Below are 13387 nucleotides of genomic sequence, written 5' to 3'. Positions count from 1 at the left end.
CAAAAGTACAGAACATAGAGAAGCTGTAAATAATACACGTTCTGCCGTTTTCTTCTACATGGTTTCATTGTAGGAAAAAAAACTAATTTAAAATGATGAATTTTGGAAAAAAACTAATTGCGAAAAAAATCTTACATGGACTTACAAGAGCAGCAGCTCGAACTAAAGCGAATGAAAATAGAGGAAATGCAGAAGATGCGAAAGGTTGAAGAGCAGAAGCTGGAGGAATTGAAGCAGATCCATACTTCTGTGGATGCCCTATTGTCATTTGTTATGCTAAATCAGTGTTAAATAGAGTATAAATCGTCAGGACTCCAGTACTTGTAGTTAATGACTTGAAACCATTTCAACCTTGCACCACTCAAAAAGTGCAGTTCCATGAGTTACACATGCATGCCAAATATCAAGTTGCTATGATCAATACTGCAAAAGTTATGACAAAACTCTAACTTAGATTAAAGTTTGGGACAGTCACACACAATGACAGACAGACAGACAGGCCAAAAACATTATACCCCCTTTTTTTAAAGGGGGCATACAATTATAATTACAAGTACATACTTAATTTTCCTTAATCAATAGTGAAACAGGTAAATTTTCACTTGCTGAACATAATCACCAACATCAACCACATAATTACAATTCCATGTGGGAATTAAAAGCCAGTCGAATGATACGCCCTAGTCAATCAGAACACAATGCAGGCGTATCATTCGACTGACTTTAAATTTTGAATGAAGCATGTAATAAGAACATATCCTTTAAAACATTGCAATTAGTCTCTGCCTGCATTGCTGATTGTTGCCCTCAGGATACAGATTCTGTGGATCATCATCAATGTCCACTTCTTCTTCATTGTCAAAAGGTATCTTGAGGTCAAGGCACAAATTGTGGAGTTTGGCACACACCACAACCACCTCCATACACTTGCCAGGACGGAATGGAAGGACACCACCACTTCTATGCAGACACCTGAAATTGTTTTTTCATATTACCACTAACATGGCAAACCCTAATTTTTTCTAACTGACCCAACCGTTTTTTTACTCTCCCAAGTAGAGATTAGAATGAAAGAATTTACTGTTTTTTCAACATGTTTTTTTAAACTTGACCGTTTTCTCATAATTAGAATTGTGCTAATTTTGGAAATACACAGAAATATTCAATGCTTCAAGGGCATTTGGAAGATTTTGTCATTGAAATATATAAATATATAGTTCTATGGTAATCAAATAAAGCAATACAATCCTGCAATTTTGACCGGCTACTCAAGCTTAAGATTTAAATACAATCCTTACAATATTTCTTATTTGATAACAATAGTTATTGGCATGCATAACACGTACCCGTTTTATTTTAAATTGCTTTAAAAAAAAGAGTTAAAAAATAGTGATACATGTAAATAAATCAACATGAAAAAAACTGACATTAATTCTGCCAAGCTACACAATTTTAAGAAAAACAGAATACTTATTTATAATATACTAAGTATGCAATTTGAACAAACACTCAAATTTACCTAAATCTAGCCTTCAAAAGTCCAAATGCTCTTTCAACACAAATTCGAGTTCGGCTGTGAGCCCCATTGAATTGCAATTCTTGTGCTGTTTGTGGGTTGTTCTAAAACAAATGGAAAATTCATTTCAACCATTGAAAATTGCAAAGTAGTTCATAAACAATCTGAATAATCTATTGTAAATATTTTTCAAATTAAAAATTATAAATAAATGTTTAGAGAATGTTATTCTGAAATTTAAAAAATAATAATGGAAATGTTTATTTCCATATAAACAAGCAAATTCATTTACTTGGTATCCGCCGCCGAATAAAAAGTTCTTTAGATGTAATTAATAAAAGGTACAACTCCGAAAAGACATAATCATCCTGCATACACTAAGGATGATAATACACATTTAGTTTGAATTTCATTAAATTCCATACTACAGCCGAGACATACAAAATGCTCAATATCAGTCATTTAAAGGTCCATAACTCTAGAAATGAACACCAAAAAAATACTGAATTTAAATCAATTAAGAGGACAGTACTCTTGAAATACGAAGTCGAGCCCTACAACATTTATGTAATGAACCACCGCATTATGATGATTCACATTTATTTTAGTTTAATTACATTTCATGCAATAATTGCTGAGAAAATAGCTCTGTACTGACAAAATTCCATTAATTTCAATTACTGATCAAAAGGTTATTTTATTGTTGATAATATTGTAGAGCATAAGCCGTCAGTATGCCCCTTTAATACAACAAGAAGATAACAAAAACCTACAATCCATGAAAATACCTTGGGTGTTATCAGGTATTCTCTCAATGGATAACCAGAATCTCCCAATAGCCATCCTGGCTTGTTGGTAGCAAGGTGGTCCTTCAGTGAAGAGTTATCAAATGCTGTTGCATCGTGTGTTGAACCAGGCCACTTTGCATTGACATTGGTAAACCTGTGCATATTTTTGACAATGTATCAAATGCTTAAAAGTGCATTTCAAACCGCATGCTAACAGACTAAAATGGACTTTGAACAATACTTCAGTGTACAAAATATTCATTGAAAATTAGAAGTTACGTTGAGCTAGAGTTCGAATCGTGTTGGGAATAATATTTTTAGGCGTTTTAAGTTGTTGTAATAATTATTTCATCAATAAAGAAGTGTTCCTCATTTTCTTATATTAGTAAAAATTGGACTGTGTGCTATACTTAATGGTAGCATTTATATAGGTTAATACTGTCAATATGCCCCTTAAGTTAATGATGTACTTTATTGTTGATTATTTAAAAAAAAAAATACATAATTATTATAACTATATGAAAAAGGTTTATACAATTAGTGATGTAATTTTATTTAAATACAAACATCTATGTCGTTATTGAAACTGGTTCTAAGGGAACAAAACAAAACTAAAGCTTTTTCATAGACGTTATGAATACCTCCACATGACACATTGAAACAGAATATTTTGCATGTTGTCTTCACAAAAAAAGAGAAGCTAATTAATGGCATTTCTAAGGAATTAGTACAAAGTGTGACCTCCACCATGGAGATATCGATGTAATTCTTTCCCATGACAGAGTGACTGCAATATTTGTGGCGTTCTGAGAAAACTGGGCATAATGCATGTGCGTGAAGTGTCAGCCCAGATAAGCCTGTGCAGTCCCAACAGGCTAATCAGGGAGGACACTTTTCGCCTAACTAGATTTTCGATAAGATTATATGTCTCTTACATCATTTAAACAATAAATTCAATTAACCCATTCATGCCTAGTGTCCTGAAAAAAGGACATTGCAAACAGCGTAGACAGAAAGGCGCCGCATGATGCGGCGTCTCATCTGGGTCTACGCTGTTTGCTTACAGGAATTGTAGTAAGTAATATTCTAACAAGGGCTGTTTGTAAAACATGCATGCCTCCCCCCCCCCTATATGGGCTATCAGTTGTAGTAGCAGCAATTGTGTGAAGACGTTTTTTGTCACTGAATACGTTTTTTGTCAATGTGGGTGGTGGTGGTGGTGGTGGTGGTGGTGGTAGCAGAAGAAATAGTAGTAGTAGTAGTAGTAGTAGTAGTAGTAGTAGTAGTAGTAGTAGTAGAAGTAGTAGTAGAGTAGTAGTAGAAGTAGTAGTAGTTGTAGTAGTAGTAGTAGTAGAAGTAGAAGTAGAAGAAGTAGTAGTAGTAGTAGTAGTAGTATTAGTAGTAGTAGTAGTAGTAGTAATAGAGTAGAAGTAGTAGTAGGTGGTGGTGGTGGTAGCAAAAGAAACAGTAGTAGTAGTAGTAGTAGTAGTAGAAGTAGTAGTAGTAGTGGTAGTAGTAGTAGTAGTAGTAGTAGTAGTAGTAGCCGTCGTAGCCGTAGTAGCCGTCGTAGTAGTAGTCGTAGTAGTAGTAGTAGTAGTAGTAGTAGTAGTAGTAGTAGTAGTAGTCGTCGTCGTAGTCGTAGCGCAGTCGTAGCCGTAGTCGTAGTAGTAGTAGTAGTATAGTCGTAGTCGTAGTAGTAGTCGTAGTAGTAGTAGTAGTAGTAGTAGTAGTAGAGTAGTAGTAGTAGTAGTAGTAGTAGTAGTAGCAGTAGAAGTAGTAGTAGCAGTAGTAGTACTAGTAGTACTAGTAGTAGTAGTAGTAGTAGTAGTAGTAGTAGTAGTACAAGAAGTAGTAGTACAAGAAGTAGTAGTAGTAGTAGTAGCAGCAGCAGCAGCAGCAGCAGCAGCAGTAGTAGCAGTAGTAGTAGTAGTAGTAGTAGTAGTAGTAGTAGTAGTAGTAGTAGTAGTAGTAGTATGCATTACAAAAATGCAGTTAGCCTTACATTTGGTAAAATTTAAATATATTACAAGGGAGGCAAATCTGTAACAATAAATTTAAACTTATTGCATTTGTTTCCCCTGTAGTGTATTACCTCCCCTGTCCTGCTTATATTTATATTAATCAACAAAATTAAACATTAACACAATATTTAATATACAAAATATACAAAAAATCTCATATTCTGATAATATTTTTACTGATCCACTGTATTTTACTAAAAGGATGATGTTTCATTGGACTGATAATTATAGATTTAGAATTACAGACCAGTTGCTTCAGTAATATTGTTCAGAGTGTGCCCTGTTGGCCGCGTATGCATTCTAAAATTATCATTCAAATCACCATTTTACTATTTCGAGTCACCGTGACCTTGACCTTTGACCTAGTGACCTCAAAATCAATAGGGGTCATCTGCTAGTCATGATCAATGTACCTATGAAGTTTCATGATCATAGGCACAAGCGTTCTTAAGTTATCGTCTAACAACCACCTGGTGGACGGACCGACAGACAGACCGACCGACATGAGCAAAGCAATATACCCCCTCTTCTTCGAAGGGGGGCATAAATATAGAAATAAATATACTAGACATCCCTTATTTTGGAAATAAATTGATCCAATCTAAAAGGATGGGAGAGTCCACTGGGCATAAATGGGTTAAAGCATAAATTGTCGTCCATGATTAGGGATGACAATTTACGCACAAGCATTATGCTTAGAAAACTACACATATAGCCCCCCTCTCCCTACCAATGGGGTACAACAAAATAAACAAACCTTAAGCTGCTATCCACAACAGCTTGAATGTTTACAGCATGGTATCCTTTTCGGCACACATACGTCTGAGTATTTTCAGATGGAGCTTGAATTGGGATCAGTGTTCCATCTACAGCGCCAATAACATTCGGGATTCCTGCTACACGATGGAACTTCTGTTTTGTTGCAGCAAGGTCATGCAAAGATGTTGGGAAGGTGATGTTGTTCAGGTTTCGGTTAATGGCACTTATAACCTGAAAGTTATAGAATGTCTCATATTATAATCTTAAATATTACAATCGACTGGTTTTTATTTTTTGATGAAGAAGATGGCCTCCACAAAGAATGTGCTAATGTTATTCATATATGCAAATAATTCCTTTTTTTCAATGAATTCATTAGAACATATATCAGTTTACACAATAGTAAATAGCAGTAATAAATAGTCGCTTCATGAATGTTAGGGCATCTAATTTATTAATAAAGCTTTGGAAATTATGCAAATAAGATGCTGGAAACAGACATAATTTGTGCATACATTGAGGTGCATTAGTATACATGAACCATTTTTTGCCTTAAGGGTACAAACCCGATAAAATCATTTTTTATCAGCAAAACGTTCATTATCCCCACGCTTTTTGAAAAAAAGGTGGGGATATTGTGGTGATCTCCGCCGTCCGTCCGTCCGTCCGTCCGTCCGTCTGTCTGTCCGTCCTGGCCACTATCTCCTCCTACACTAAAAGCACTAGAACCTTGAAATTTACACACATGGTATCTATGAGCATATGTGCGACCCTGCACTATTTGGAATTTTGATCTGACCCCTGGGTCAAAAGTTATAGGGGTTGGGGTGGGGCCGCGTCAGAAATTATCACTCATTTTTTTAGGTTATTTTACATTTACTTCTTTATTTCTACACCGATTCACTTCAAATTGATACTGGACCTCACCTATGACAATACGGTCAATCTCAACCATGCATGGCCCCATTCCCAACCCTGGGGCGCCCCGCCCACATAGGCCACACCCACCAAAAATTTCCATTTACTATAATTTTTTCATTTCTACACGGATTCACTTCAAATTGATACTGAACTTTTGTTATGACATTAGGGTCAATCTCAACTATGCATGGCCCCAATCCCAACCCTGGGGCGCCCGCCCACATAGGCCACACCCACCAAAAAATTCCATTTACTATAATTTTTTCATTTCTACACGGATTCACTTCAAATTGATACTGAACTTCTCTTATGACATTAGGGTCAATCTCAACTATGCATGGCCCCATAACCAACCCTGGGGCCCCGCCCACATAGACCACACCCACCCAAAATTGCCTTTACTATAATTTCTTCATTTCTACACCGATTCACTTCAAATTGATATTGAACTTCTCTTATGACAATACAGTCAATCTCAACTATGCATGGCCCCATTACCAACCCTGGGGCGCCCCGCCCACATAGACCACACCCACCCAAAATTGCCTTTTACTATAATTTCTTTATTTCTACACCGATTCACTTCAAATTGATACTGAACCTCTCTTATGACAATACGGTCAATCTCAACTATGCATGGCCCCATTACCAACCCTTGGGCCCCGCCCACATAGACCACACCCGCCCAAAATTGCCTTTTACTATAATTTCTTCATTTCTACACCGATTCACTTCAAATTGATACTGAACTTCTCTTATGACAATACGGTCAATCTCAACTATGCATGGCACAATTACCAACCCTGGGGCGCCCTGCCCACATATGTCACACCCACCCAAAATTGCCTTTTACTATAACTTCTTCATTTCTACACCAATTCACTTCTAATTGATGATGAACTTCTCTTATGACAATACGGTCAATCTCAGCTATGCATGGCCCCATTACCAACCCTGGGGCACACCTAGGTCAAACATTCGGCGTGGGGATACGCGTCGGCCTCTGCCGCGCCATTTCTAGTTAACCATTATATCGCTGTAGGTTGGAATATGTCAGCCTGGTTAGTGGCATACTTTAGCTAAGTTCGTTTTAGCAATGATGCGTTTCAACCGCAGAAGAATTAAACAGCTTTTAATTGAAAATTGTTTAATTAATTTAGGAGAACGTTTTCACAATAAAGTTTTCTTAACCCTTTGAGCGCTGGAACCGGAATTTGAAGGCCTTTGCAAACAGTTTGGATCCAGATGAGACGCCACAAAACGTGGCGTCTCATCAGGATCCGAACTGTTTGCTATTCAGAGAGTATTCTTTGAAAAAAATCGAAGAAAATGCTTATTTTAGAAATTTAGCAGACAACATTTTAGCAGACGACAAATTTCCCAGCATGCAAAGGGTTAAGGCATACCTGTTGAATACACCGGCACACAGAGCTCCTGCTGACTCCATGGAGATCTCCAACCTCGCTAAAAAATCTCCTTTTGCAAGGTAACGTAGTGTTACTAGGAGCTGAAAAAGAGACCCATGCAATCCAATACAAAATATTAATAAAATTTGTCTCTCAAAATTACTTATGTGATATATAACCTTTATTAAATTTCCTGAACAATAGTTTATCCACGTTTGTTCAGAAATAACTATAAAATGGGACTACACAAACACAAGTTTGTTTGTAAATAATATTAATAAATAACACACAAAAAAATGTCATTGTCAAAATCAGTTACTCTTCAAAAAAAAATTCAACTGAAGGTCTATAAACTCGTACCATAAGAAGCAGATGAATCAATGCATTTCGTGCATGTTCTACGGTATATAATGTTAAGACTTATATGTTTAGATAGAGAAACAAACAAGAATAAAATTCCAAACTAAATTGTGGAGATACCACATCAGCTTTTCGTTCACAACAATATGGCGTCCGTGTATTCAAGGGAAATAACAACGAAAACAGGTGTCGGTTATGTGGTACTAAATTGCACAAAAAAAGGATTATAATATATAATATGGTATTCATGTTCGAAAAGACAAACAAACAACGTACACCGACCTTTGTTCTGACGTTCAGTGTGTGACTCCTGTCACTCATAGGCTCGCAATCGGCACGAATTAACTCCTCGAGGTAAATAATACCCTCCGTCGACAGACGATACCTCTCAACGATTTGCTTTTCGCTCAGATAGCTTAAGGTGTCGATTCGAGCTCGGAATATTCGAGGACGAATCTCGCGTACTGCGAACGCTTCAGCAATGGCAGCCATGACACTTCCAGATTTACGCCAATTTTTCTGATTTACGCGAAGTACATATGTGACGTAAATGTACGCCAGAATTAACGCACAGCGTTAATTTACGCTGTTTAGTGAAACGCGTTTTTGAGAATAACATTTGCGTACGCAAATATTTACGGAGACTATTTGCGTACGCATCTTAGTGAAACGCACTCTAAGACTGTAATTCAACAGTATTTCTTGGTCCCCTCTCGATAATCGATAAAAGAGAGTGAATATGAGATATTAATTTTATTGTTATATCACATACTCGGTTTTATTTTAGTTTTACATAGAATGTTGAGAAATAAAGACATATAGTACAGACAATTATACATTCAAAATGGATATGGCCCACCATATGGAAGAGAAAAAAAGTAGTCACAGTTTATATAAATTATCAATTGTCTGGTATTTTTTCAGTGTAAAGAGATTCCTGGACAGTAAAGTAAAGAGATGCGTAAAACAAATACTATCAACATCAAAGTAAACATTTAATAAAGTACATCCGTATTAAATCTACTCGTATTATGAAGGTTTTGTACGTTACATAGGTCGTTTTGTGCATTATGAACTCTACTGCCGACTTCCTGGTCCAAAATATACCGGTCCATATAGGGCTGTGCATCATTTAATCAGAGACACAACTTGTGTATACGTGACATGAAAAAATCGTGATGTTCACCTTCTTATTCACGATAAACAGAGAACTGTTATTTGCTGGATATTGCTTTCTAGTGTAAGGATTGAGTGTGTGTTTTTCGATGAGCATTTTCATGTAAATAAATATCACCAAAACCACGTCACGTACTCAGAACTTGATTGTACAGTTTGTTAGTATCTTACTAGATATCATATGTAGGTGACTGTAATCTTAATGGACAGGATAAACACTTTTGAAGAGCGTGCGACCTCCTGTGCGCTTACATATTTTAATAAATATTTGTAATAATACTTCAACTTCAAAGTTTATTGGCAATCCGGCATTCTGCCTTTGGCCAAGAACATATATACAATAGAAATATGGCCAAGACAGGGAATCATGCAATAATACAATTTAAACATGAGCAAATATGTCAATCAAAAACATATATGTTTGACTATTAAATACAGTTATGTCTTTTAACATGCAATTATACAACAGCTAGATGATTTAAAGTATCACATCTAAGTTTGAACGCTTCAACTAAATATTTCGCAATGCTTTTTAACTTAAGAGCATTTTTGGAAGACATCATTAATATGTATTTACTTATGGAAGGCCATGGTGTCCTGACATTATATTTTACACGCAAATCATTATATAATGGACAACATAATAAAAAGTGATATTCGGATTCACAAACATTTTGGTTACAGAGTTTACACTTGCGTTCTTCTCGGGACAGCCCACTATATCTGCCAACTTCTATTTCTAGATAATGGGAACTTAGACGAAATTGACTCATTTGGATTCTTAACTTTTCATTAGATATACAATCAAGGTATTTTTCATATTCGAAGCTTTTTTTAAATTTCAAGTACATTTCCATTTTGGACTGAGAAGCTAAAGTATCGCTCCATTCTTGAACAAATTGGTCTTTTAATCTTTGGTTTACCATGTGAGAAATGTCGCACGTGAAATCAGATAAATAAAGCGTATAACCCAAACCAAGATTGTCTAAAGTTGACTTCAAAGCATGACACCATCGATTATTTTCCGTACAATTGAAATTGGTTAAAACATTCATTTGTTCCATAAAAACTTGGTACAATAATGAATTTTGGTTATTTGCGACTTTCATCCAATAACGTAATGCTCTAAGTTTGCATAAAACGGCTAGAGGGAATCTACCCAATTCACTAAGAACAGCATAGTTAGAAGTAGATTGTTTTACACAAAGAATATTTTTGCAAAATTTGTAATGTAATTTATCAATATCAGGGTTGTCATAAATGCCCCAGACTTCAGAACCATAAAGTATGATTGGTGTTACTAATGCATCGAATAGAGCTAGTTTGGTTTTGACATCTAATTTGACACGGCCAAAAATAGATACAAGATGATGATATGCTCTAAGTGCTTGTTCATTTAATATTTTTACAGTATTAGACATATTTCCCGTGTAAAGGAATTTTATACCCAGATATACAAAACTGTTGACAATTTCAAGGTTCTCGTTATTTATTGACCATGTGTAGTTGCACCTGCATTTTCGTTTTTCAAATATGCATATTTTCGTTTTATTTATATTAATTTTAAGACCCCATTTAGTAGAGTAAAGGTATAAATTGTTAAGTTGGTTCTGAAGGCTTACTGGGTTAGTAGTAAATAATACAATATCATCAGCAAATATCAACATAAAGACAGATAGCAGATGCAAATCTGCATTTGACAGATTTTGAACATTTATACAATCTTTAATATCATTTATAAACAATATAAAAAGTAGCGGCGACAGGGGTTCTCCTTGTTTAACACCAAGAGATACATCAAAGAAGTCGGAGTACGACATATCCTGTGTGTTTTTTATACATGACTTAACATTTGCATATATACTTTTTATCATTGTTATTATTTTGCAACTGAGACCTGATTCAATTAATTTAATCCATAATGCTTCGTGGATTACTGTATCGAAAGCCTTTTCATAATCAATAAAAGCACAATATAACTTATGTTTCTGCAAAAGAACATTTTGTATAATGCTATGTAAGATAAAAATACAATCGCTTGTACTACGTTTGTCTCTAAAACCGAATTGAGAAGGATTAAACATATTTTCTCCCTCACACCAGCAATTGATTCTGTTGCGTAGACATAATGAGAATATTTTAGAAATTATATTAACAAGTGTGATTCCTCGATAATTGGAAGGCTCTTTCTTGTCCCCTTTTTTAAAAATTGGTATGATAGCACCTTTACACCAAGAAACTGGATAAATACCACGATCGAAAATATAATTGAAAATTTTAGTAAGATATGGTGAGATAAAATCATTAGAATCAATAAAGAAATCGGCTACATTGCCTAACAAGTCACAGCTTTTATTACGCTTCATGTTAGATATCGTTGTTTTCACTTCTTCTACAGTAAATGCACAATCAAGCGTTTCAATAGATGGCAACAAATTCAAGTCATAGGTGTCATTAGGATTAAATGTACTGCTATGTGCAGTATTTGATGATTGTTTAAAATGGTTTAAAAATTGATCCATGTCGATCCCATTACTGTTTGAGACATTTTTCTTTTTATATTTGTTTATATATCGCCAAAAATGTTTTGGATTGTTTTTGCTTAGTTTAGCTAAAGTATGCTTTTCTTTATTAAAAAATGTACGTTTTGTCTCCCTTTTAACGCGGCAATATTTATTTCTGGAATCTAAAAATTTAATCTTGTTCGCGTCACAAGGATAACTTTTATAAATTCTTTTACAATCATAAAACTCGTTTTTGTTCAGTCTACAATCTTCGTTAAACCACAATGATTTTTTCACGCGTTTAATTTTACCCTGTTTACTGCCTGTGTGTACAGTTTTACCGTTAAGCTGAAAAGAGATATCAAAGATTATATTCGATAAAGCGTCTACACAGTTATCAATAGTGTCACGGTCCGATAGCAATTTATTTGTTATTTCGTCGAAAACTAATCTTTTATCTTCCAAAGTATGATTTAAGAAATCTACATTATTTTGTTTCCAATCAATTTTTATAAAGCTATGACCTTGGTTTGTTGATAAGCATTTATCACAAAGTAAAGTAAAATCAATCGGGCAATGATCAGAGAATTCGGTCAAATCAAGTACATTCATAGAGCTTATACGCGAGTACATATTGTAATTAACAATCACATAGTCAACCGTGCTTGCACCGACAGTGTTTCTACACAAATTATAACATGTATTAAGCCCTGGTTCTAAACGCCCATTCGCAATAAAAACACTATTTTCTTTACAAAGCGTAAGAAGTTTATGTCCGAACGAATTCGTCTGCATATCCGCCGATAATCGTTGCGGTAAAAAATCAGTAGGTAAATCAGGCTCAGGCATATCAACATAGCGGTCGAGATTTAAATTATCTACAAGATCTGATCTGTGACCTATTCGTGAATTAAAATCGCCCGTTAAAATAACATCGCCAAGTTGAGAATACATTTTTAAATCGTCTGATAACTGGTCAAAGAAATCAAAATCTTGTAGTATAGAATTTACATTACTGTACACAAGAGAATCAGCTGGTGGTATATAGCAACAACAAATATATACATCGTTATCAAAGCCAAAAAAATATTTAGATAATTTACACCAAATAATCCCTTTGTCATTTAAAGTTATAAGTTCAATTTTATCACAATATACAGTTTTATAGTAAACAATTACACCTCCGCTGTGTCTTTTCGCGTTTCTGTTGCATTTTGGACGAGGGCAAGAGAAACACTCAAAATTGTCAATATGAATATTAGTAGATTTGGCATTCCAAGTTTCTGTAAATATTAAAATGTCATACGAATTAATAAAGTTTAAAAAATCACTGTCCTCTAATTTTGAAATAAGACCCTGCACATTCCATGATAGCACAGTTAGCTCCTTCCGGTCGTCTCCCTAAGGTAGTTCACGCTCATGGTCATGGTTACTTCCGGCGCTATTCGGACGCTGACTTCCGTATTCGCGACGGCCACGAGGGGGCAGTTCCGGTACTGGGCCAGGGGGTGGACGATCATGAGTATATTTGACGCGGTCGATGTACAGCGCGTCATAGGATAGGTTCGCCTGTTTTCCATTCCGCTTCGCCTCAATTAAATATGGCAGCAGTTTCTTTCGGCGATCTTGGATTGGTTTTGGAAGCTGGTCACAAACGCGAAAATTACTGTTTATAAGCTTTTCCCGTGCCGATGATTTCACGGTCTCTTTGTCACCATAAAAATTAAACTTGACAACTATTGGTCTTTTCTTGCCATGTTGATACGGACCTATCCTATGCGCTCTATCGATTTTCATGTGTGTGGCTGCGCTGTCAATTTTTATTGATCATTGAAATAAAAACAATTAAAATCATTTCAAAATATAGCATTGCCCCACTAAAACACCTTCGGTGATTTATTTAGAGACGAATGCGTCATGAAATGAAGATTTCATA

The 13387-nt window shown here is 35.4% G+C and overlaps 1 protein-coding gene across 1 annotated transcript; it reads right to left on the bottom strand.

Annotated features, from left to right (window-relative positions):
- Positions 1–753: 753 nt before the first annotated feature.
- On the bottom strand, positions 754–8263 carry LOC127878619 (putative nuclease HARBI1). The gene is made up of 7 exons (XM_052425145.1): positions 8037–8263; positions 7772–7809; positions 7412–7512; positions 5083–5315; positions 2305–2458; positions 1520–1620; positions 754–972 (listed from the first exon to the last, which is right to left on the bottom strand). The coding sequence occupies exons 1-7, from the start codon at positions 8261–8263 to the stop codon at positions 762–764; spliced, it is 1065 nt and encodes a 354-aa protein (XP_052281105.1). The 3' UTR covers positions 754–761.
- Between the last annotated feature and the right edge of the window lie 5124 nt (positions 8264–13387).

Source organism: Dreissena polymorpha, chromosome 4 (assembly GCF_020536995.1).
Source record: "Dreissena polymorpha isolate Duluth1 chromosome 4, UMN_Dpol_1.0, whole genome shotgun sequence".
In the NCBI taxonomy this organism is placed as follows: Eukaryota; Metazoa; Mollusca; class Bivalvia; order Myida; family Dreissenidae; genus Dreissena; species Dreissena polymorpha.
This window is presented reverse-complemented; position numbering and strand designations above follow the sequence as displayed.